Genomic DNA, 27,673 nt, shown 5'->3' with positions numbered 1-27,673 from the left:
TGTGGAAATCATCACGTAGGGAAGTGATTAGCATTGTGGATATATACCAAACAATATTACAGAGACATATTAGAAATAAAGCACACTGACAGAAAGAAACCTCATTAGGATAGAATTCTGGAAAGTTGGTGTCTTCGCTTGCTATTCCCAGAGTCTGACTTTTCTAATCATGTAGTATTGTCAGGGATGTCTACATTTTAAACTTCAGATTTTGTCAAAAAAATAAAAACCCAAAAGGACTATATTTTAAGATAAGAAGCATATACAAATAATGATAAAGGAAAGAGTGTGAGTTTTGTAGTCTCCAGTTTCGTGTCAGTAACAATTTGATGAGGAATAGCCAATAGCATTTACGCTGCTCCAGGCTGGATCAATTGTGATCCCACTTCTTGTCTTAAAGCTGCCTGGTTAGAAATTATGCAGCTTGCTTTGATGCCTGTCTTACTACTACTATTAGCCTTTTAGTGGTTACCTTAAGAATGACTGAAGAATACTGTTACTTTGCATCTCTCAAAGGCCATGCCCTGTTCCTGCATGCTTGCTTTCAGACATATTGTCTTCTGAAGGATGGTGCCCATGGGCACGGCAATTTGGGACATCTTTTGGTAGGAAGCATGATTTCTCCTGTTTGGAAACAAAGAAGTGGCTATGGAATATAAACTAAACACCTTCTCCCAGAAGTTATCAGTTGTAAAAGTTAACTCATTAATATAGTGTTGGACGTTTTTACCTGAGTCATACTTGAACTTCTTGAATGTGAGTCAATAACTGAGTTGAATTGTATAAAACCCTGATGGGTGGCAGAAGGGAAAGAACATCCCTTTCATCTGATCCCATGCCTGAGATTCCTTCCCTCTGCTATACTACTGGAAATTAACAACTTGTCTGGTGCCTTAAAAATTAATCCTGTTATCATTATAGAGAGAACAGAAGTGAGTGTTTTTAGGTTATTACTTGTACTTAGAAAGACATCATATTCTTTCTTCATGTGTTTTGTGTTTGAGGCTAGGGATAAAGGTACAGGAAAAAGGATTTAAGAAAAAAACCCAAATCACTAAACATGGACTCTTCTTTTTGTTTTTTGTTTTTTGTTTTTTTTTGAGATGGAGTCTCACTCACTCTGTTGCCCAGGCTGGCATGCAGTGGTGTGATCTCTGTTCACTGCAACCTCCACCTCCTGGGTTCAAGCAATTCTTCGGCCTCAGCCTCCTGAGTAGCTAGGATTACAGGTGCATGCCACCATGCCTGGCTAATTTTTGTATTTTTAGTAGAGATGGGTTTCACTATGTTGGCCAGGCTGGTCTAGAACTCCTAACCTCAAGTGATCCAGCCATGTCGGCCATCCAAAGTGCTGGGATTACAGGCGTGAGCCACCACACCCGGCCAAACATGGAGTCTTTACTCAACATTATAGTAACATGAAAGGGGAGATCATGAGAATTAATGAATGTTTTAGAAGGCGTGGATTACTTATAAAAAAGGAAAGACCAGGCCGGGCTCAGTGACTCACGCCTGTAATCCTAGCACTTTGGGAGGCTGAGGCGGGTAGATCACGAGGTAAGAGGATCAAGACCATCCTGACCAACATGGCTAAACCCCATCTCTACTAAAATACAAAAAATTAGCTGTGCGTGGTGGCACATGCCTGTAGAACCTGGGAGGCGGAGGTTGCATTGAGCTGAGATCGAGCCACTGCACTCCAGCCTGGCGACAGAGCAAGATTCCGTCTCCAAAAAAATAAAAAAATAAAAAAAAAGAAAGCTCAATCTGCCATAACTTATGTGCTTGTTTCAACAACCCTTGTTTCTTTTTCTTTTCACTTCTCTTTTTTTTTTTTTTTAAGCGGCCTAAATGGGGTGAAGAGTGAGTTATCTGACAAATTTAGATTTTGCAAACCTGTGCATTGATGAGAGTGCTATTGAAACACATTAACAAAGATTTTCAACACACGAATGTGTCATTTCCTTTCTTCATGTACCAGATGCTGAAATACTACGAGATAAAGATTTTAGGTTTCAGTTGTAGAGAGAGAAAAGTGGATAAATCAGTGCTGCTTTCTTTAGGACCAAAGGTAAAAAAAAGGCTTATTTTAACGTTTTATTCCAGAATTGTTTCTATTGATTGTTATGTGTCTGCTCTATGTCTGTATGTATATGTGTGTGATATATATTTCTGTGTGTGTGTGTGTATGTATATATATGATGAATGATTTCTAGAATGCTTTATTCTATCAGCAGTAATTTGGTTTTTTGTGTTTTTTTTTTGAGATAATCAAAAAATAGAGATTTCTGCTAAATTTTCCGTGAGTGAAAAACATATGTGTTCACAAATACACATGAAATACACTAAATACTTTGTAGTTTGAACTGTCAAGGTGTTTTTTTTCCCATATAATTAAGCATATTTTGTTTAAAATATTGACTTTATTCAAAGTATAATTTGATATATTTCAGATATTCTCCTTTCATAACTTTTCATGGAACATGTTTGGCTTTTTAATGCCTTTTATTATCTTTCCTTGATTATATAGCAAATATTGGCTGGGTATCTACTATATGCACTTCATTGAACTAGATGTGGGGAAAGGATACAAAAAATAAAATATAGTTCTTTTTGTGTTCAGGAATCTTATGATTTAAAACATCCCCAACTAGGCATAATGTAATTTGAGCACCTTAAGTAATATGAAAGAGCTATAGATAATTAATATGAAAATATAGGCGAGGCCAAAATTACTTCTATGGGAAAAAAATCTATCAGAAATAAATCTTCATGGAGATGCTAGAAATCCTATTAATCTTGAAGAATAAGTAAGATTCACACAGCATACAATGGGAGGTTGGCGTTTGCATTGACCAGGTAAATATAGTTATAGAAAAACCATAGAACTGAGATTATGAATGTTTTATGCAGTGATTAGCAGTTTTCTGCAGTGGGTAAGAGCTGATCTTCTAGGAGTAGACTGCCTGTGTTCAAATGCCAGCTCCCCCGCTCCCTAGCCGCGTAACATTGACTAGTTACTTACACATTTCAAGTCTTAGTTCCCTACCCTGTAAAATGGAGAAAATACTACTGTGTACCTCATGAACACACTGTGAGAACAAAATAAGAAAAGCTCATATTTTTTTTAAAACGGCATTTTAAAATAACAGTGATTCATATATTGATGGTTTTTTGTGTATCAGGCAATTTACAAAAATATTTTTAATGCTCACAATAATTCTTTAAACTTATATTGTGATCATATTTTACATATCTAAAGAAACTTCAGTTCAAATAAGTTAAAATATTTGCCTAAGGTCACACAGCTAAATGATGTCACAGTCAATACTCAGATCTAGATTTCAGATTCAAAAGTTGGTGCTCTTTCTTCTTTGCTACCAAGGATGAATATCAGTGACCTCAGGCGCAATATAAATATTTCCATTTCTTACTAAAATCCTTCTTACACACAGGTTCCTTAAGCTGATCCTTAAGCATAAAACTGTTAGTTTCACAAATAATCTTAACTTAATTTCCATGTTATATACACATTCAACTGCTGTTACAAAACTCAAAGTTTTTATTTTATATAATAAAGAGGATCACAAGGTTATTATTTATTCCAAATCTTGAAGATAAAGTTGACCTTAAGAATATGATGAAAAAACTAAATAGGGAAAAATCTTGGAAAAATGAATACATGTCAAGTATGAAAAGACAGATGGTAAATATGTATTAAATATGAAGAACTTATTCACATGCACAGCTAAAAGCAACCTGTGGGGATGTGTAAGCAGTGAATATGAATAGATAATAACCCAAGAAGAAAAATATATGACAAACAATTACAGTGAAGTCTCTCTCTTAACATTAATAATACAAAATAAAAATGAAAACCACTTTTAGTATTATTTAACTCTTATCACAATCTAAATGATTCTAAAATAAGCTTTATTATTCAATGGTAGTGAATTTTGCTTGAAACTGCCATATTCATATATAAGTCTGGAATATTTATAAATTTATGCAATCTTTTTAAAGATCACTAAGACAGTAGAGCCCAAGAAGTTCAAAATAGTTTTCCTTTCACCTTTGAGTTTCACATATGGTGAATTATCCTAAAGAAATGTTTTAAAAGAAGACTAAATTATGAAAATAATGACCAGGTGTGGTGGCTCACGCCTGTAATCCCAGCACTTTTGGAGGCCGAGGCGGGTGGATCACCTGATGAACATGGTGAAAAATACAAAAATCAGCTGGGCATGGTGGCAAATGCCTATAATCCCAGCTACTCGGGAGGCTGAGGCAGGACAATCACTTGAACCCAGGAGACAGGGGTTTCATTGAGCTGAGATCGCACCATTAAACTCTAGTCTGGGTGACAAAGCGAGAATCCATCTGAAAAAAAAAAAAAGGAAATATTTATAACATCATTATTTGTATCAGTGAAGCATTGCCACCTGACAAAAGGAAAAAAAAGTTTAAAAGAAAAAAATTATATTTTAGAAAAATGACTATATAAATAAGATTATATATATACACATACACATATATACACACACACACACACACATATATATATGTTGAATTACTATGTAGCAAAGACTTGGAACCAGCCCAAATGTCCCTCAGTGATTGAATAAAGAAAATGTGGCACATATACATCATGGAATACTATGCAGCCATAAAAAAAGAAGAGCTCATGTTCTTTGCAGGGACATGGATAACGCCGGAAACCATCATTCTCGGCAAACTAACACAGGAACAGAAAAACAAACACTGCATGTTGTCACTCATAAGTGAGAGTTGAACAATGAGAACACATGGACACAGGGAGGGGAGCATCACACACCGGGGCCTGTCAGTGGGTGGGAGGCAAGGGGAGAGATAACATTAGGACAAATACCGAATGCATGCGGGGCTTAAAACCTGGATGATGGGCTGATGGGTGCAGCAAACCACCATGGCACATGTATACCAGTGTAGCAAACCTGCACAATCTGCACGTGTATCCCAGAACTTAAAGAATAATAAAAAAATTTCAAGTTTGAAAAATTCATTTGAAATATTAAAATAATGTGATGATTTTAAGGAAAATGCATAATACCAAATGATATCTGCATGACAACATGAACTATGTTACATGTGTACATATATCCAAAGACTTCAGTTTCATTTAAAAAATTAAGGGTTTTTTTTCTTTTATTAGGGTGATGAGGTGACAGAAATTTTATCCTAACATGTCTATAATATTATGATAATGTTTTATAAGAAAAACAAGAAAAAGTAAGTGTATGGTTCCAAACAAATTAACCTTGAAGTTCTTTCATTATGAATTTCCTGTAAACTTTTCATCCACTTGATAAAAAGCTGATATTACAGAAATGTGTTTCACTTCTCGTGAGCACGTGCTTTTAATAGATTACACAAACGCAAAGGATTTCACAATCCTTTATCAGTACATTGACATTTAATAGGAAAAGTCACTTTATGTGAAGCTACTGTTTTTCCTAACTTTGGAACTGATATGAAAAGGCACACGTGGACAGTGTGAGTCGTTCACTGCCTGCTAATGAAGGCTCATGCATGTATGTATGTTCAGGTTACTAAAAAATTACAATGATTATAGCCAGAGTAAGGAGCTGAAATAATCTGGTAATTTTAATAATAAATGTTTTTGAAGCAAAGTGGCTTCACTGAGGGTAATATTTTTTGTTTCAGTTTGCTAGTTACATGCAGTGCAGAGAGAAATATTTTATTTTCCAATGTGTAACAGAAGAATTTTTAAACTTCCCACTTTAGTGAACCACAAAGTTTTCTTGAGGCATAACCCAAGATATAAAATCCAGTCATCTTGAAAAAGATCCTGCCTTTCATTTCATTTATTAATGTAATTTTAAATACTGCATTATGTATGTAATGAGTACCTTCAGGAACTCTCTGATTCCTGAACCAAAGAGATCGAAACTCCATATCATGGATCTGGCTTGGATGAGAGAAGACACATGATAGATAAGACAAATAAGGAAAATATGTTTTGGGGGAAAGAAAATGAAGCCAGGATAGGGAAGACAAGGCCCCAAGGGGTTGTAGGTTGAAACTGGATGTTCAGGAACAGTCTGCTTCCTTACTTGCTTTTTCTTTCTTCTTTCTTTTTTCTTTTCTTTTTTTTTTTTTTTTTTTTGAGACAGTTTTATTCTTGTTGCCCAGGCTGGAATGCAGTGGCCTGATGTTGGCTCACTGCTACCTCTGCCTCCAAGGTTCAAGCGATTCTTCTGTCTCAGCCTCCTGAGTGGCTGGTATTACAGGTGCCCACCACCAGACTCAGCTAATTTTTTGTATTTTTAGTAGAGACGGGGTTTCATCATGTTGGCCAGGATGGTCTCAAACTCCTGACTTCAGGTGATCCACCCACCTCGGCCTCCCAAAGTGCAGGGATTACAGGTGGTCTGTTTTATTGAGTCAGACTTTAGTGAAGGCCTGAGTGAGACAAGAAGGCATTCAGGGGCTTTGAGCATGGGAGTGACTCAACCTGCCTTACTTTTTAAGAGGATTCTTTTGGAAACTGTGCGGAGAATTAATTCAAGAGTATAAGAATGAAAGTCAGGGTGCTATTAACATCAACGCTCAATAGCTCATGCCTATAATCCCAGAAATTTGGGAGGCTGAGGTGGGAAGATTGCTTGAGGCTAAAGAGTTTGAGATCAGCCTAGGCAACATAGCAAGACTGCATCTCTAGAAAAAAAATAAACAGGTAACTGAGCATGGTGTCATGCACCTGTAGACCCAGCTACTCAGGAGGCTGAGGCGGAAGAATCACTTGAACCCAGAAGGTCAAGGTTGCAGTGATGTGATCACATGGCTGCACTGCAGCCTGGGCACGAGAGCAAGACCTTATCTCAAACAAAAAAAAATTGTCACGGTGAAAAGAGTGATGGGGCTTGGACAGGATGCTAGCAAGGAAGTGACAAGAAGCCCTCAGTTTCTGCATAGTATTTGAAAACAAAGCAACAGGATCGGATGAGAGATGGGAAGTAGTGGATGAGAAAAGTCGAGGAACAAGGAAGACCTCTAGGTTTGGACCATGTTAGAATTCTAAGCAGAAATGTTGTTAGGCAGTGGCATATATGGGTCTGGAATTGAGAGGCGAGGTATGGGCAAGAGATAAAGATCTAAGAGTCATCAGTCTTCCAGATTATATTTAAAGCAAAGAGGCTAGTGAGATCACCAAGGGAGTGAAAATAGAAAGAGAGAAAACAGAACAGAAACTGGGCCCTCGCTCACTCTGCTATTGAGATACTGGGGAGAAGAGGAGGAATATCCAGAAATAAATAAAACTCCCCTGGATGTGCTATCTCAGTGCAATCGTCAGTATCTCTCTTCTCAACAGAAAACCATGAGCATGAACAACTTTCATTTATGCATTCAGGGACTTTCATTTTTATACATTTACTGCTGCCAATCTTGCAAGGTTTTATTTCTGCTTCTACCACACAGGAAAAAACAACTTAAATTCTATGTGGCAGGTTATGGATTTCTTGCAGGACACGAACTTCTTTGTTCTTTTCCATGACCCTGACTGCTTCTTGTTTTTCTCCTGCAATGTCAAAAAGTTCTTCCTTGTCTTTTGTACTGAGTCTTCTTCCTCTACTCACCCATTGAATATCATGGTTTTCAAGTTTATGTCTCTGGTGTTTTTTTTCTGAAAAAAAGGTATCTTCTACTGTTTGATTTTTTCCTCCTATTCTTTGTTAAAGTGCTATGGTTTAGATGCTATTAATTTGTCCTCTCTTTTAATGCCCTGGGATTTTCCTCCTAATTGTCTGCACCATTGCTGCTACCCAAGATGCCTGGCTGGGGTAGATAAAAATAAGCTGAAGTCCAAAAATTGGAATAGAATGGAAGGAATGGATCCAAGGAAATCAGGAGTTTTTGTGCAATCAGATGTGGGTCTTATACATGAGAATGTTCTAGAAAATAAGCTCTGGCTTCAGATTTGAGTGACTGTGCTTTGCTGGCATATGCCTAACTGTATCATGTATTCTCCACTACATAGTAAGTAAATAATAATAGTACGTGGGTATCATAATAAATAGATGATGTAAATGGATGATATACCCACAATGAAAATCCTGGAAAAATAAAAGGTAGGCTGCTATAGAAAATCCACCTTGTAGCTGGTTGTATTATGTAAAACAAAAGCTGATTCTGAGACTGAGATCTGTGTTGGCTCTATTCACTCCATCAGCACACAGGCAGTAGTTCAAGCCATGGAAGCAGATGAGATTCTTGGAGAGACTGTACAGACTAAGAAAAAAGGCAGTAACATCAGAAAATGCCACAAATCCTATGACTGCATTATCTCTGATGAACATGATCTTTTTTTTTCTGGAAAACATATATACCAACATTTCATGCAGTTCATGATAAACCAATCGCTTTTGAACGCTGGCCCCAGAAAGCAAACAGGCTTCCCATGGTGCACAATTGTAGCGGTAGGGAATATTGTTCATTCCTCATTCCGCCGAGTATGCTTTAGTGCGCACCTCCCTTCTGGTCCACTACACTTGTCAGGGACATTTTATAGACCAAATATTGTCAGTTAGTCTAAACCGCTCATAGACATGCACTAGAGAGTTTTCCTTTTTCAGAGTTTAAATAAATCTTCCCAGGTTAACCACAGTTTAAAATACAGTAGTCCACAAAATGTTTATTATCACCTCTGTATGCTAAAAAAAGATAAACCAAAGGTTAGAGACTTAAAGAAAAACAAAATCAAGCTTCATCTCTAGTTCAAAGTGAAAGGGAGAAAAGCAAAATGTTTAATAAACAATATATATTGTGTCACTAATAATATTAATCCAGGTCACTACTGCCAAAGCAAAGAATACTTTTTTTTAAAAACTTCATTTGTATAGATAGTGATTCAGTGTTATATTTTGGGTAGGTCGTGAAAGCCAGATCAATTTATGTGATCAGAAAAATAAAGGAAGAAATTGATGAGTCAGATGCTACCAGGTACTTGCCTCTCCAGCCTCTTCTTTTTGAACCTCCTTTGTACCTGTCTGGAGAAAAAGAATAAAGAGTGTACTACCAACCTAACCAAGGTTATTATAGTCTGGTTGTTTAAAATACCATTTTTTTCTCCTTTTGTCTTTTTCCCACTTTCCAAGGTACTCAAGAAAATTGAACAGATGTAATAGATCAAATTAAAACACTTTATTTCCTGAAAGCCTTTTTTGTCTATTGTGATGTGCACTATCCCTCTCCTTTCATGGGAGAGACAGGAAGTTACCTGAATCTAGGCTGAAAAGGTTATGTGAAAAGAAAGTATAATAAAAGGGACACTTGGCTTTTTAAATCTTTGTTTTCTGTTAACCTAGGTAGGGCATATTAGAAACAAATATGTAAAGGAGAAAACTAAAAGGTGTCTTTATGAAAAATTAAAACTGCTTGCAGTTCCATGTTGTTCATACCTTCATGCTTTTTAACATGATATTTTCCATCCTGGAATGACCGTACCCCAGATTCTGCTCATTGTCAAAACCCTGATTCATTGTCATCTTTTCTGTATTCCTACCTTGATTACCCACTTCCCCAAAAGAGGTAATCACTCCCTTTTGTACTATGCCTGTGCCTTATATATATATAAAAATATATAATAATTATGTTATTATATTAAATATATATTATATAATAATATAAATATATTATATGATATGTTGCCAATTATATGATATATAAAATATATATAATATATTTGCCAATATATACTATATTAACATAATATAAATTAAATATAATTATACATATTATGTATTTATATTATATAATATATAATTGGCAAATATATAGTATTATATATAATATAACTGGCAAATACATAATATATGTTATATTAATAAATAATATATTTACTATAGCATATATTTTATAACATTTATGTATTATATATTTGTGAATTATATAATATATTGTATATTAACATATATAATATATAATATATATAATATAATATATAATTTATATATAAATATGTATTATATGTTATAAATGTAATTATATATAATGAATATTTATATAGTTATTCATATATTTATATATTCTATTTATTCAGTATGTTGTATTTATTCAGTATATTCAATATTCAGTATATTCTATGTTCCGGGTTGCTTTAGACTCTAGTGACATAATGTGGACAAAATCAGACATGGTCCCTACTCATTCAGAGTTCACAGTGTAAAGATATTTATCAGATCCTAAGGCTTCAGCTTTTTTCACAAACGTTATTACCTGGTAGATAGAATAATCTGAGATGTTTCTTTTGCATTTCAGTAAAAATGGAGCCAGAATATCTCAAATGCGAGGATCAAAGCCATAATCAAACACGTGGAGAAGGGGCCAGTAGGTAACCTAAAAGGAAACCATTTCTGGTTATAGACACGCACTAAGTAATAATGTTTCAGTCAACACAGGACCATATATATGATGGTGGCCCCATAAGATTATAATGGAGCTGAAAAATTCTATCACCTATTGACCTCAAAGCTGTTCTAAGGGAATAGCACATTGCATTACTCACATATCTGTGGTGATGCTGATGTAAACAAGCCTACTGCTCTGCCAGTCATTTAAAAGTATAGCACCTACAGTTACGTAAGTATGTAATACTTGATAACAAATGTTAATGGTTTATGTATTTACCACATTACACTTTTTAATCATTATTTTAGTGTGCACTCTTCCTACTTATAAAAAAAGATTCAACCGTAAAACAGCCTCAGGCAGGTCCTTTAGGAGGTCTTCTAGAAGAACACATTGATATCATAGGAGATGACAGCTCCATGCCTGTTATTGTTTCTGAAGATCTTTCAGTGGGAGAAGATATGGAGGGAAAGACAGTGTCATTGATGAGCCTGACCTTGTGTAGGCCTAGGCTAATGTGTGTGTTTGTGTCTTAGTTATCAACAAAAAAAGTTAAAGAAGTAGAAACATTAAAAAAATAAAGGTTAAAATAGCTTATAGGATAAAGCAGTTTAGAAAGAAACTATTTGTGTACAGCTGTACAATTTATGGTTTAAGCTAAGTGTTATTACAAAAGAGTCAAAAAGTTGTTTTAAAAAAGTGTATAAAGTATAAACGGTACTGTAAACTAGGGCTAATTTATTATTGAGGAAATAAAATTGTTTATACATTTAGTGTAGCTGAAGTGTGCAATGTTTATAAAGTCTACAGTGTTTCACATTCACTCACCACTCACTCACCCAAAGCACCTTCCAGTCCTGCAAGTTTCATTTATCCTAATTGCCCTGTACAGGTGCACAACTTTGTATCTTTTATACCATATTTTGACTGCATTTCTCTACGTGTAGATATGTTAGAAACACACATACTTCCCATCGTGTTCCAACCTGCCTACAGGATTCAGCACAGTATAACATGCTTTATAGGTGTGTAACCTAGAAGCAATAGGCCAGACCATCTAGGTTTGTGTAAGTGCACTCTATGATGTTCATACAGCAATGAAATTGACTAGCAATGCATTTCTCAGAATGTATCTTTGTCCTTAAGTGACACATGTCTGTACATACCAGGTATACATGAACACAATTTTTGCGAATCCATCTCTTACAAACTGAGTTCAACGTTAAAAAGCACTAGTACATAGTTCCAATTGCCTTAGACTATAGTGTTTTCTTTCTTCTACTTTTTAAAAATTATATTTTAAGTTCTGGGATACATGTGCAGAATGTGCAGGTTTGTTACATAGGTATACACATGCCATGGTGGTTTGCTGCACCCATCAACCCATCATTTACATTAGGTGTTTCTCTTAATCCTATCCATCCCTTTGCCTCCCACCCGCTGACAGGCCCTAGTGTGTGATGTTCCCCTCCCGGGGTCCATGTTTTCTCATTGTTCAGCTCCTACTTAGGAGTGAGAACATGCGATGTTTTGTTTTCTGTTCCTGTGTTAGTTTGCTGAGAATTATGGTTTCCAGCTTCATGCATGTCCCTGCAAAGGACATGAACTCAGTCATTTTTATGGCTACATAGCATTCCATGGTGTATATGTGCCACATTTTCTTTATCCAGTCTATCATTGATGGGCATTTGGATTGGTTCCAAGAATGGCGATCATTAAAAAGTCAAGAAACAACAGATGCTGGAGAGGATATGGAGAAATAGGAATGCTTTTACACTGTCGGTGGGAGTGTAAATTAGTTCAATCATTGTGGGAGACAGTGTGGCGGTTCCTCAAGGATTTAGAACCAGAAATACCATTTGACCCAGCAATCGCATTACTGGGTATATACCCAAAGGATTATAAATCATTCAACTACAGTTTTAAAGTGAATTTTGCTAAGTTTTATTGTCATCTCAGTTTTTTTAAATTATTTGGATTTTTTCTTCATCTGTTTTGCTTGGTGAGTAAAACTGCTATTTAAATCTAATAGGGTAAATTTAAAGGGAGGAAATAGAGAGGAGTGTGAATCTAAATAATCCAGTTTGGCTTCTTACAGTAGTTCATTTTCCCAGATAATTGTTTATTTATTTTGCTTTGCCTCTCCCTGAGAAAGGAGATTTGGGTTCTGTGCCTACCTCCCTTCATTCCCTTCCGCCACAGTGGTCATATCCATTAAAGAACACAGTCCTTGGTCAGATCAACATAGGATTCATGAAAACCAACTCTCAGAAAGGAGGAATATGCAAAGATTGTCATTGCAAACTGCCAAATAAAGAATATCCTTAGTGATGTTTTCAAAATATATTGACAGGAGTTGAGTCATATCCTTACATGTCACTGCCTCTCCCCACAGTGGGATGAACACTTGCATCTGAATGATCGCCTTTCATTTCCTGGGCTAGATTTGAGTTTGCTGTCCTGACGCTGCCGGTGCACTCAGTTAGAACTGTGCTGTGCTAAGTCCATTACTCAGCATTCAAGAAAATAAGAAATGATCAGAAGATATTGGCTTTAGGCTAAATCTATCAAAATCACGTGAACTAAACTGTGTCCAACAAAAGAAGTCATATAATGTCTTTTTATGGAAAAGATTCTTAAAATGTGATCCTCGGACCAATTGCATCACCTCTTGAGAATTTGTTGGAATTGTAAATTCTTGAGCCCTCACCCCAAATATCAGAAACTCTGGGGATGAGGCCCATCAGTCTCTTGTTATCAAACCTTTGCAATGTTTCTGATACATGTTAAAGAGACACAGGAACATTTTTGTTGTTGTTGTTGTTAAGCTACTTAGTATGCACATAAAATTTAGATTATGCTGAAAAAGGTACAAGGACATATTTGTATGGCTGCCAATGTAAAATGAGAAAAGGCCTGGAAAGTGAAAGAGAGAGAGAGAAGAGAGAGAGAGAAAGGAAAGAGAGGGGAGAGGGAGAGGGAGAAAGGGAGAGAGACAGAGAGGAAGAGAGAGACCGGGTGCTATGGCCCACACCTGTAATCTCAGCACTTTGGGAGGTTGACTTGAGGTCAGGAGTTCAAGATCAGCCTGGCCAACATGGTAGCAGAGAGCTGAAATTGTACCACTGCACTCCAGCCTGGGCAACAGAGTGAGACTCCATCTCAAAACAAACAAGCAAACAAACAAACAAATAAATAAATAAATACTTTTTTTTGAGACAGAGTTTCTCGCTTCTTACCCAGGCTGGAGTACAATGGCACAATCTCGGCTCACTGGAAGCTCTGCCTCCCGAGTACACGCGATTTTCCTGCCTCAGCCTCCCGAATAGCTGGGATTACAGGTGCCTGCCACCACACCTGGCTAGTTTTTTTGTATTTTTAGTGGAGATGGGGTTTCACCACATTGGCCAGGCTGGTCTCGAACTCCTGACCTCAGGAGATTCACCTGCTTCAGCCTCCCAAAGTGCTGGGATTATAGGTGTGAGCTGCTGTGCCCGGCCAATAAAGAATTTTTTTAAACAGCCAGGAAATATGTATTTTTTCCAAATATGCAAAACTATTTGTTTTAAGGGAAATTGTTTTTTCAGTGAATAGAGTAATTAAAATAATACTAAGGAAATTCCTTATTTGGCAGTTTGCAATGACAATTTGTGTGTACATCATTTCTGAGAATTAGTTTTCCTGAATCCTTTTTTTTTTTTTTTTTTTTTTTAGGTTATATGTGAATAACGTACAAGTCTGTTACATATGTATACATGTGCCATGTTGGTGTGCTGTACCCATTAACTCGTCATTTACATTAGGTATATCTCCTAATGCTATTCTTCCCCACTCCTCCCACCCTATGATAGGCCACAGTGTGTGATGTTCCCTATCCTGTGTCTAAGTGTTCTCATTGTTCAGTTCCCACCTGTGAGTGAGAACATGCAGTGTTTGGTTTTCTGTCCTTGCGATAGTTTGCTCAGAATGATGGTTTCCAGCTTCATCCATGTCCCTGCAAAGGACATGAACTCATCCTTTTTTATGGCTGCATAGTATTCCATGGGGTATATGTGCCACATTTTCTTAATCCAGTCTATCACTGATGGACATTTGGATTGGTTCCAAGTCTTTGCTATTGTGAGTAGTTCCACAATAAACATACGTGTGCAAATGTCTTTATAGCAGCATGATTTATAATCCTTTGGGTATATACCCAGTAATGAGATGTTTGGGTCAAATGGTATTTCTAGTTCTAGATCCTTGAGGAGTCGCCACACTGTCTTCCACAATGGTTGAACTAGTTTACAATCCCACCAACAGTGTAAAAGCATTCCTATTTCTCCACATCCTCTCCAGCACCTGTTGCTTCCTGAATTTTTAACAATCTCCATTCTAACTGGAGTGAGATGGTATCTCATTGTGGTTTTGATTTGCATCTCTCTGATGACCAGTGATGATGTGCCCATCTGACAAAGGGCTAATATCCAGAATCTACAAAGAACTTAAACAAATTTACAAGAAAAAAAACAAACAACCCCATCAAAAAGTGGGTGAAGGATATGAACAGACACTTCTCAAAAGAAGACATTTATGCAGCCAACAGATACATGAAAAAATGCTCACCATCACTGGTTTTCCTGAATCCTATGTTGATATGGACAAGGACTATGATCTCTAATGGATTTAAACACTGTGGAGGAAGAGGATGGAGGAAGGCAGGCATAGTGCTCAAATCCTCTCTTTTCTCAGGTAGAGGCAAATTAAAATAATTATCTGGGAAAATTGACTTTTGTGAGAAGTGAAATCAGGTTATTCAGATCCAGACGTTTCTTTTGTTTCCTTCCTTTTACCCTATTAAATTACTGGTTAAATCATTTTACAAGTTATTTTCTGTCACTTGTAAAAAGTTTTTCAGCTAAGAAAGAAGAGCTACCTCTTTTCCCACACTCAATAAACACACCTTTAAAAATAGAGATGCACATTTGCACACAGAAAGATACATGAGAGGGTTCCACATACATCTGTCTTTTTACATGCAAGTTAAAACTTATGGGTAACTTTAATATATTGCTGTATATGACAGATATACAAATTTAACAAAATATGGTTTTTTGCTAAAATTAAATGTTATTTATTATAGATTGTGTCACAGAATGTAGATTCCATTTCAAACTGAAATTTCAGTTTAAAACACTATGCAAAAGAGCCTTAGCCATTTCATGTGGAATTAATATATTTTTCCATTTTGTTTCACAGTACTATGGAGCAGTGGGATCGCTTTCGTGATCAACAGGAGGACGTTGATAGCTGCTCTGAATCTGTGAAATTTGATGCTCGCTCAATGACAGCTTTGCTTCCTCCTAGTAAGTGGAGGGGGATGGGCTGCCCATGGAGGTCATTCTTAGAGTTATTGACAATATATAAAATTATAGTCTTGAGACTTACCTTAAATGTATATGGATGTTAAAATAACACTTATTTGACAAATAGGGGTGTTCTTGAGACAGAATAAAAATAAGCTTAAATAAAAGTAAGGCAGTATTATATGAAATTAAATTAATCTACAACACTGATTGAGCCCTCTGACTTCCCAGCTATAATTAGGTCCTGGAGATAAATATGATCCTAGCACCGTGAACTAATATTTGAAAATCATGGGTAGTAGGTGCCTGTATTTGTTTTCTAGAGTTATTGTAACAAATGGCTGCAAATTGGGAGGCTTAAAACAACAGAAATTTATTCACTCACAGTTCTGAGACCCAGAAGTCTAAAATGCAGGTGTCAGACCATGTGCCCTTTTGAAGACTCTAGGGAAGAATCTTCCTGTGTCTCCTCCCAGCTTCTAGGGGCTCCTGGCAGTCCTTAGTGTTCCTTGCCTTTGTAGCTGCACCACTCTCATCTCTCCCTCCTTCTTCATGTGGTCTTCTCTGTGTAGCCATTTGTTCTTTTCTTACAAAGACGTCAGTCTTTAGATTAGGGTTCACCCTAATCCAGTATCACTTCATTTTAACTTGATTACATCTCCAAAGACCCTATTTCCAAATAAACTCACTTTCACAGGTACCTGTGGTTAAAACTTCAACATATCTTTTGCGGGCACACAATTCAACCCCGTATAGCAGTGGTGAAACACGTTTGCACAGGTTATGACAACAGCTCAAAAGTAGCAATACTCAGCTGTATCTCAACAGGATCATTTAAGGTGTCAGGAGGAGTTACTTATAATTCTGCTAAACCTAAAAGTATAAATACATATCGCTAAGGGGATGGGTGGAGGCGGAAAAGACAGAGAAGACATTTCAGTGTGAAGAAGCAGCATATACAAAGTTAAAGGCTCATATATGAGTTCTTGCATAGCAAACCTGAAATACAGGCCTCAACTCCAGGGTGACAGTGGATCTTGTGTTCTGTGTAAAGGGTGGATGGGAGGATGTGGCACAAGCGAGACACATACAAGTAAAGATAATAGTGAGGGCTGTTACGCACAGAAATAATGAGTGTTTGAAGAAGGAGGAGAGAGTCATTGGGAGCAGAGAAAAAGCAATCGAAATGTTTGAGAGCTATTTAAAAGGTAGAATTTACATTTGTGATGGTAATTTAGAGATGAAGAAAATGACTCCTACTTTTCAGGCTTAATCAACCTGGCGGGTGGACCATACCTCAACTTGCTTCTATTATGGGTTCTTTTTCTTTTTTCCTTCAATCTTTTCTTTCCTTTCCTTTTCTGTCTTGTCTTTTTTTTGTTTTGTTTTGTTTTTTTGTTTTTTCTTTTTGAGACAGGATCTCACTTTTTCGCCTAGGCTGGAGTGCAGTGGTGTGATAACAGCCTGTTGCAGCCTCAACCTCTCGGGCTCAAGCAATTCTCCCACCTCAGCCTCCTAAGTAGCTTGGATTACAGGGACATGCTACCACGACTGGCTACTTTTTATATTTCTTGTAGAGACAGGGTTTCTCCACATGGCCCAGGCTGGTCTCAAACTCCTAGGCTCAAGCCATCCTCCCGCCTCGGCCTCCCAAAGTGCTGGGATTACAGGCTTGAACCACTGCATCCAGCTCTTTTCTTTTCTTTACTTTTTAAAAACTTTCTTGGCCGGGCACAGTGGCTCAGGCCTGTAATCCCAACACTTTGGGAGGCCTAGGTGGGCAGATCACCAGATCTGGAGATCCAGACCATCCTGGTTAACACGGTGAAACCGCGACTCCACTAAAACTACAAAAACTTAGCCGGGCGAGGTGGCGGGTGCCTGTAGTCCCAGCTACTCCAGAGGCTGAGGCAGGAGAATGGCGTGAACCCGGGAGGCAGAGCTTGCAGTGAGCCGAGACCATGCCACTGCACTCCAGCCTGGGCGACAGAGCGAGACTCCGTCTCAAAAAAAAAAAAAAGTTCTCTTCTTTTCTTTTCGATACCTTAACCTTGTTTGTTGCAACCTGAAAGTAAAATTTACTTTTTTTCTTAATTGATCAATGAAAGCAATGACCATAGAAAATAAATTTTTAATGACCATTGTATTCACCTAATCAGAGAAAGGACTTCCTCATCTACTATTTCCCCTCTATATTGATTTGTCTCTACTACAATTAATATCCCATTATATAAATCACAGTGCCATACAAGTGCATATGAATAAAAGGTTGCTGTTATTAATATGTTCTGAAATATAGAGAAGGTGGGCTTCATTGATCCATTCTAAAGATTAGTCAAAATGTGAATCACTTGGTTTATTTCATTTTTCTTAAATATTGTTTACATTGTATTCAAATCATAAGAGGTATCCAAATACAAAACTACTGAGAAGGAATTGGACAATAAAATTATTTTAACATTGTAGTCATTGAAAATAAATATTTCCCTTATCTGATTTTAAAATATTAAAAATTACATAGTTACTTTAGAAAATTTTATTGTCATCCAGAATATCTTCCCATGTGAACACTGAATAAAATTTATATTTGTATATGTAAGTGTCAATATTCAAATTTACCAACTGATTCCAAAAAATCAGACAAGCACAACTTGTAGAGCATGGTAACTTTCTTGTGGATATTTAGTGAGTGGATAAGTCAATCAAGGGTCTATAATAATACCTGGATTGGCTTTTCCTGTGACTGTCCCTTTGCTTTCTACTGCATAAATGTGGACCATTTTTTCTTGTTTTTTATTCCAATAGGCTTGGTAGTAACAATGTAATTGGAGATTAAAACAATTTTAATTATGGAAGAAGATAACACTTTCTAACAGTAGGCTGGGCTTTTTTGTTTTATTAGATCCTAAAAACAGCCCTCCCCTTCAAGAGAAACTGAAGTCCTTCAAAGCTGCACTGATTGCCCTTTACCTCCTTGTGTTTGCAGTTCTCATCCCTCTCATTGGAATAGTGGCAGGTAACGTAATCCAGAGTTCTGAAATTTAGTAACTCATCCCGTGAATTATTCATTGCCACAGCGAAAAAGAAGCATTCAGTCTTTTATATATGGTACATTCATAAAGAAAACACTATATTACAAAGAGTCCTTCAAATTTATTAAATTAAAAAACAGATTCTGCAAAGTTAAGTAGAAAGAATAGTTTTTAAATTAGAAAAAACAAAATAGAATGAAAATAAGAAGTGCAAGATAAAAATACAGATTTGTAAAAGTAAAATGAAAAGGACTAAACTCTTTCAAAAATATATTATCCTTTAGAGTCCTCTCTTTCTAATGTGGGTGACAAATTTCCAAAGTATTTGTTTTACCAATGTGAAGAAATAACGTGATCATTTACATTAACAATGGCTGTAATATAACAAACAAACCTGTTGTCCAGGAGAAGCTCTTCTATTCTTAGTACTGAGAGTAGAAAAAATATTTCTGTCAGTTTTTAAAGAGAGGAGACCTTGTAGAATAATGGCATACAACTTAGTGAAATCCAGTTTATATGACCATACTTTTCACAGGGATATTATTTAAAATATCTCTAAAAATAACTTGATAGCATCCTCTCAAAGAAAAAATATAGAACGTGTTACTTGGGCTCAAAATGATGTTCTTGAGGTACATATTTCTTTGGAGAGGCTGACTTGAACTAGAGTTAGATTTGACTGTTTCTACAAGGATAGATAGCTTGTATACACCTTAAGCACATATGTAAATATTATTCCCCTTGTAGCATTTTGGATGGATTTGGTGTATTTTGATCGGCATTTGAATTTATATGCCTTATAGCTCTCCTCTTCTCTATATGACTGATAAAATGTCTGCCCATATGCTCTAATAAGAGATATGCGGGGAATAAGATACATTTTTATGTGCATACTAAGCAGCTTAACAACAACAACAAAAAAGTTTCTAAAGACCAGGCCAAACTTCCTCTGCTACAGGGCAGTCTAAGGAAATATTCCAAGACAGAGCAAAAATTTCACTAAGAAAGAAATGATAAAAACAATAATATACCCTTACAATTAACCTCTGTATAGATACTGTAATTATTCTCATTATCTACATAAGAAAATTCAGACAGCTCAGTATTGGAGCTGGAGTTCCCATCCAAGACTTCTGAACCCTAACCTCTGGTCTATTGTCTACCAGTTTAATTAAGTTTTTATAAAACAATATGGTTGGCCAACAAAAAACAAAAAAGTCACCTCAAGAAAATATTTCCCACAGGTAACAATTAACTTCTTTTTGACCGTTAAAAATGAACTAAAACAAAAATACAACCATAACAACCAAACCAACCAACCAAACTATTGTTGTCTGAGTAAAAGGGCATGTTAATGTTTGGCATTAAACAGTCAATTTCCTCATAATCAAGGTTATCTGTATGTTTGTTTATGTCTATGCTTATCTGTAATTTGAAATGCTTAACTAAAGGATGCTTCATTGTTGGGATTATTGCCTATAAGCCAATTAGAATTTGAGTACATTTCATCACTTTTATGCAAATCACTGCCTGCAGAGCCAAGACCAGGGACTGCAGCTTCTGATAGGCTCATGCAGAATGCAGACAGGAGTCGGAAAATAATTCAAGGTTCTAACCAAGTTCAAAGTCCCTGAGCTATTAGAAAATACTACCAAGTCAACAGATTTGTTCTGGAGTTTACAATGATTGAACTAGTCTGTTTACTAAAACTACAATAGGTACCTACTAAAATTGACTAGATGCTAAGAATGTTCAAATTTTATAAGTTCACATCAGTACCGGATTCACCAGAATTTGGAAAAGGCTTCACTATGTTTATTATGTATTAATAAGAAATAATTGACAATCCACTTACAACTTTAATTAAGTTGTAGATCAGTACATTTTTCTAAAAGAAACGGAAAAGCAATATATATCTCTATTGGCATAAAAAATTACAAATGTAGACAAAATAGATCCCTAAAATGATAGAAGTTTGGCAACTATGAATTGATGGGTGAAATAGAATATTATATATAAAACTCTAAATATGAAGTGAATTATATATTGAGGGTTATTTTCTTAATTATAAGGTTTATTCCATTTACAACCTTTCCTTAAAGAAGCTGCTGAAACACTATCAGTGTGACAACATAATACTGTGTCAGAACAATAAGGAAAAATCAAGAATTTAGGTTTATATATGTATAAATTGTTACTGAAATACTAAAAATTCTTTAGCTGAAAACAATATCCATTGGGGGTAGGAAAAGATAATTCCAATATGAAAGAGTAGATATGATCTATAGAATCAAATATAACCCTGTCCTTAGGTTTTTGCACAGACCATAAAATTCTGTCTCCTTTCATATGTGAAACAGAAAAGTCACAAAATGCCATCTCTCCAATAAAAATAAGTGAACTTTTGAAATATAAACCCTGGCATTCTTTACCTAGATATACGACAAAAAGTTAACATTTTAATGAAAAATTAGTTTTCACTCAGGGTTTGATGAAACAGGCAATTTGTGTTTTTAGATCTGTTAATAAAATGTAGCATTTACTGTCAACTCATGTTTAACTTGTTGTCAAATTTAAAATAGTTGGTCATGTGACCTTAGTCAAATTGGGGCTTCTCTTTCCATATTGTGAAAAATATTAGCTTTAGTGATAAATCCTATTTCCAATGAAAGTAAAACTATATGGCTGAGTAATAAGGGCAATGTGCATAGTAAAATAAAGCATAGAGATAACTGTGTTCATGGTAACATCCAACTCCAGAAAAATATTTTTATCACAACAATGCTAATTCCCCATAGTCAATCAATATTGGGCATATAGGTACTTGAATCACACATCTTGAATCGAAATATTAATAATAGCAAAAATCTGAAACTTATCAAATGCTTATTACATGCCAGGAAGTCGTCTAAGTATTTTACATATAGTTCATTTAATTATTTGGACACTGACTGTTAGTACCCCATTTACACAGATGGTGAAATAGAGGCAATGACAGATTAAGTAACTTGTCCAATGCCATAGTTTATAAAGTGCAGAGCCAGAACTGCTAATCTAGGCAGTTCTGTTCTAGAATCTAAATTCTTAACTGCTACTTCAAAAGAAATAATAATCAAAAAAGGACAATGCTAGAGGAAAATTTTGAAGTAATTTTGAAAAAAATGTTTATTTGGGCTTCTGATTGTTACAGTCAAATTCCATTCCTGATTGTTCTTTTATTCCCAGAGTTACTCAAGCAGTGCTTTCCGTATAGTATATAATAATTAAATCATAGAATTAACGAATGCATGGACGAGGCTGTCAACCCAAAACTTGCTCCCCACAATGAATTTAGTAAATGTGATGAAATACAGTTAAGAAATACACTTTTATTTCCAAGCTATTGATAAGAAATACAGAATAACATACTCAATACAAATTCTATTGTAGATCACATCAAAATATTGTCACACACATTTTGTTATTTCAGATAAGCTAATATTAAATTAATAAAACCAGGAAAAATATGGTATCATATATTTTTTGAAATTAGAATTTAATTACATATTTAGGATGACACTCTTAATCTAATAATAGCTACAGTAGTAATGCTCATCAAACAGCTTCTTTTTTTTTTTTTTTTTTTTTGAGACGGAGTCTAGCTCTGTCAGCCAGGCTGGAGTGCAGTGGCAGGATCTCGGCTCACTGCAACCTCCACCTCCCAGGCTCAAGCAATTCTCCTGCCTCAGATCTAGAGTAGATGGGATTATAGGTGTGTGCCACCACGCCCAGCTAATTTTTACATTCTTAGTAGAGACAGGATTTCACCATGTTCGCCAGGCTAGTCTCGAACTCCTGACCTCAGGTGATCCAACCACAGCCTCTTTAAGCAAAGGTAGTAAATACGGTGGATATAACTGATAGATAGTATCTCTCATTTAGAAGGCACTGTAGAGGAATAGATATGCCTGTTTCATTTGTGCTCAGCACCATTGTTGAGGTAATTGTTACTTTTACAAATTGAGAAAACCAAAGCAAGAAGAGGGATAAGTAACTTGTTCGGAGTAGCCTAGTTGGTAACGGAGTAGTGTAGGAAGATTCTAGAATCAGGGAACTAGATTCTGTGTAAACACCAAGCTCTCATTTATGGAACAAAACCCTTGAGTTAGGGGTAGAACTAAATGTTTTTCTTGTGTTGTTTAATTCTCAAAAATCTATAAAAATTGTACTGTCATCATATCACTTTTATTAAGAAAATTGATAGACTCAGGTGGAGCTGCATATATTTTTTAGCAATATGAAATTATTCTTTTTATTGTTCCATAATTGTCAAATGTGGAAAATCTTATACATCCAATCTAATATGAATATGAGTAACATACATGTCAGTAAAAGGTATAAACAGATACATATATAGAAATACAGGAAAACAGAAAACCTCAACCATCACTGAATAGTGGTAAGATTGTGTTTAACATTTTCCTCATTGTCTATAATTAAGAATTTGTTTTGTTTTGAGATGGAATCTCGCTCTGTTGCCCAGGCTGGAGTACAGTGGCATGATCTCAGCTCACTGCAACCTCTGCCTCCCAGGTTCATACGATTCTCCTGCCTCAGCCTCCTGAGTACATGGGACTGTAGGTGCCCGCCACCACGCCCAGCTAATTTTTGTATTTTTAATAGAGACAGGGTTTCATCATGTTGGCCAGGATGGTCTTGATCTCCTGACCTCGTGATCCACCAGCTTCAGTCTCCCAAAGTGCTGGGATTATAGGCATAAGCCAATGCACGCCGCCTATTTTTGTATAAAAAGTTAATGTTTATGCCTTTTATTTTTTGAAACTATAAAACATATTGCTTTAGATTATTTCAGAATGATAATTAGCTTGTTTAGAGAACACATGCCCATTTGGGGATATCTATCAGCAACTCGCTATGTTCCTAAAATACTGTTTTGGAATGCAATTTTTTTAATTTGGTAAATAATTAATCACAAGATTGTTCATCAAAACATTGACTATATTACTGAAAACAGAGGCAAACTAAATGCAGCTGTTTTCTAAAATAAATCTGGCAGATCCATGCATATAATACAATGGAGTTTCTTAAACTATTTTTGTAGAACAATATTAAATATTAATAATAGGAAAAAGTACTTATGATAGAGCATTACATTAAAAAGTGGTGTCCAGATTATTTTAAAATGTCACATTTTAAGATTAATAATATGATAAGGTTTGAGATATATACACCAAAATCCTAGAGTTTAAGCTAGGATGAGAGATTCATGGTAAATTGTTTTTTCATATGATCTATATTTTCTAAATTTTCTGCTGTGAATATATATTTTATAATAGTTAAAAAGAAGTGTTATGAGAATAGTACCTTTATAAAGAGAAAAAAAAGTATTTGCCCAACTTCCTGCTCTACCAACTGTGAACTAGGTCTGTGTTAACTGAAAATGACACTTTTCTGGCAGCTCAAGTGAAAGAATGAAGATAAACCAACAATTTATCCATACTGTTCATGATACCGGTATTTTACCACATGTTGCTTTTGTCATCCTCATGATCATCATTATCATTGTTAACTTATTCAACATGCTTACTTCAGAAACTGGATTAAGCATTAGTTCACTTTATTCTAACAACAGTTCTGTAGATACATTGCCTTTCATAATCTGTAGAATTGTTTTGAATTGGCAAAACCAAAATCAGTGGCCAAGAAGATTCGTATAAGCAGCAATTCAGAAAGCATGATATAATCCTGGAATCATCGTAACATAAAATAGGAAAGGGAGAATGTGTGCTTCTCAGCAATATACTTAGCGTAGTTCACACATTGTAGATGAAAAGTGAATACTTGATTTAGCCTAGCATTCAAAATGTTGGAATGGAATGGAATAAAACGAACGGAAGGGAATGATATGGGATGGGATAGTGTGTGCATTTAAGGATCAGACCATGACTGGTTTATTTTTACTTAAATATACAGCTCAGCTTCTGAAGTGGGAAACGAAAAATTGCTCCGTTGGTTCTACTAATGCAGACGATATAACTCAAAGTCTCACAGGAAAAGGAAATGACAGTGAAGCGGAAACGAGATTTCAAGAAGTCTTTATGGAACACATGAGCAACATGGAGAAGAGAATCCAGCACATTTCAGACATGGAAGCCAATCTCATAGATGCAGAGCATTTCCAAAACTTCAGCATGGCAACTGATCAAAGATTTAATGACATTCTTCTCCAGCTAAGTACCTTGTTTTCCTCAGTCCAGGGACATGGGAATACAATAGATGAAATCTCCAAGTCCTTAATAAGTTTGAATACCACACTGCTTGATTTGCAGCTCAACATAGAAAAGCTGAATGGCAAAATCCAAGAGAACACCTTCAAACAACAAGAGGTAAGAGTTTGTGACGGCAGGGTCACGTGCTGGCACTGAATCTATCCAAGTCTCTTCTCCTTAGGCGGTACAGGAAAGCAAAAGTTGCAAACCCTGTTTCATTATCCTGTTTACCCTGATTTCTGTGGTGAACTTATCAAAAGATTTTAAATGAATGTTAAGGGATTTAAAATGGATTAGCTGTCTCCAAACTCTTAGAAAAAGGGGGAAATTTTCCCATTGACTATAGACTCCCTTTACATATTTTATAAATACTGTTAAAATGTCTTTTTAGACTGCCTAAACCGATCATAATTTTTAGAGTATCTTAGCAGATCTTGGGACGTGAACACTCTGTATGTGTGAATTTTGCAACAGACCCATTTGATGTGCTTAGATTTTTTTGACTTGTAAGTTTCACTCAGAACTTTTGAACTTGTACATGGTCCTCAACTTAAGGTGTCAGAAGACAATGGTATTACAGTTTGTGTATGGGGAGTCTGTTGGTGAACCTCATCCCAATGCCTTGATATTCCGTTTCTATTCCATGTCACTTCTAAAATCTATCAGTGTTTCCTACATTGTTAATAAGTAAGTATATCAAAGAGTATTGGGATATTAAAGTCTTGGGCTATCAAAAGATTAGAGAAAGTGTACAAAGAAGAAACTGTCCATAGTTTTGATGATACAAAAAAGAGAGGAAGCTAAAATGTTAGTTATCGGGATAGACATTGATTAAGTTGGGGGGAAAGAAGAGTGGAGAAGAAATACTATTGATGTAAAAATAGGGTCAGAAGAGCACTGAGATGAGGTAAGGAGAGAGGGAAGCTGGATGAGATGGAAAAAGAAGGATACATTCGATTCTGGCAGTGCATTAAATCCTGGAGGACCATGGAGTGCTTTTGTTTGTTTCTTTGTTTTTGAGATGGAATCTCACTCTGTTGCCCAGGCTGGAGTGCAACGGCATGATCTTGGCTCACTGCAACCTCTGCCTCCCAGGTTCAAGTGATTCTCGTGCCTCAACATCCCATGTAGCTGGGATCAAAGGCACGTGCCACCACATCTGGCTAATTTTTGTATTTTTAGTAGAGATGGGGTTTGTACCATGTTGGTCAGGCTGGTCTCAAACTCCTAGCCTCAGGTGATCTACCCATCTTGGCTTCCCAAAGTGCTGGGATTACAGGCATGAGCCACAGTGTCTGGCTGACTGTGGTATGCTTTTGAACCCACATATGTGAGAAATTGAAAGCAAATTGGAAACCATTTGGAAGTTGGTAGAAATTTTGAACCTGTTTGAAGTGATAGTTAATGGAAACAATCAAAATCTGGTGATCAGTGAGCTGTTCAAGTTTGCGTAGACACGTTTTGGAGGGAATTCCAGCATTAGAAAAGGAAATACAAGGGAATGGTGAAACTTTGAAAGCTATATACATCTTTAGAAACAGTAGTCACTCACAGAGACTTAGGAACTAGGTCAGTGCCAGTGTGTGTGTGTGTATGTGTACTCCTGTGTACACTGAAAAACAATGTTGGGACTGTCATCCCCATTGCTTGAATAATTTTATTGATCTTTGAATGTTTAGCTCAATGTAGGAATAAATTAAATGAATGCCTGAATTTGTAAATGTCATTTGAGGAAATGGCTTATAAGTGACACCAGCATAACACTTATTAAGGACACACCAAACATTAATTTGAAAGAAAAAGGAAGAACATTGGCAGCAAATGAAAAACAGGGGTGGCATCTATCATCTCCATCGATAGAGGTCAAAAGGACTGTATGACTACAAAATTAAATGCCTGTTTCTAGGAGGGTGACTGGTGGTAGCGTGTGGAGGGAGTGCATGGATGCTGTATAGGATTTTTTGAAATTAAACACACTTTTCCTCCTCCCAGGGAAAATAATTTCCAGTGAAATTTGACAAATGTAAGCACCATATGCAGTTTTCAAAGAAGGGAATAAGAAGGTAGCCTCACCGGCTGGCCGCAGTGCTTCACGCCTGTAATCTCAGCAGTTTGGGAGGCTAAGGTGGGCATACCACGAGGTCAGGAGTTTGAGGCCAGTCTGGCCAACATAGTGAAACCCCATCTCTACAAAAAAAAAAAAAAAAAAATTAACCCAGTGTGGTGGTGTGCACCTGTAATCCCAGCTACTTGGGAGAACCACTTGAACCCAGGAGTCGGAGGTTGCAGTGAGCCGAGATCATGCCATTGCACTACAGCCTGGGTGACAGTGCGAGACTCCATCTCAAAAAGATAAAAATAAAAAGTAGCCTCAGCTTTTCGGTATGATGAAAAAGCTGAGTGATTCCTGGTTTCTAGGAAGCAAAATCACTTTCTAGTCCCTTAACACTTTATGCTGAACGTCTAGAACTACCTGACATACTTGCAGCAATTTTTAGCCACCTAAATTAAGTCAAGCGTATTTATCATGGTGGTGTGCTCTACAAACATCCATGCTCACCATTTCACCTTTATTGTGATGATGGTATGTACAGAAAATGTCAAATGGTCAGGGAAGGAG

General features: G+C 36.3%; 1 protein-coding gene across 3 annotated transcripts in view; it reads left to right on the top strand.

The window, feature by feature from the left end:
• Window positions 1–1,840: 1,840 nt before the first annotated feature.
• MSR1 (macrophage scavenger receptor 1) overlaps window positions 1,841–27,673 on the top strand; it is an 83,825-nt gene continuing 57,992 nt past the window's right edge. For 2 of the 3 annotated variants that reach the window (XM_025394517.1, XM_025394518.1), the window contains exons 1-4: window positions 1,841–2,071; window positions 15,646–15,752; window positions 18,655–18,768; window positions 24,758–25,170. In XM_025394517.1, coding sequence (XP_025250302.1) covers window positions 15,650–15,752; window positions 18,655–18,768; window positions 24,758–25,170 — 630 coding nt within the window. In that variant the 5' untranslated portion in view covers window positions 1,841–2,071; window positions 15,646–15,649. Of the gene's footprint in view, window positions 2,072–7,328; window positions 7,381–15,645; window positions 15,753–18,654; window positions 18,769–24,757; window positions 25,171–27,673 lie in introns of those variants that run through there. The other variant, XM_025394516.1, reaches the window with a different exon arrangement.

This window comes from Theropithecus gelada, chromosome 8, assembly GCF_003255815.1.
Source record: "Theropithecus gelada isolate Dixy chromosome 8, Tgel_1.0, whole genome shotgun sequence".
NCBI classification, from domain to species: Eukaryota; Metazoa; Chordata; class Mammalia; order Primates; family Cercopithecidae; genus Theropithecus; species Theropithecus gelada.
Note: the sequence above shows the minus strand (reverse complement) of the source record. Positions and strands in the feature narration are given on the sequence as shown.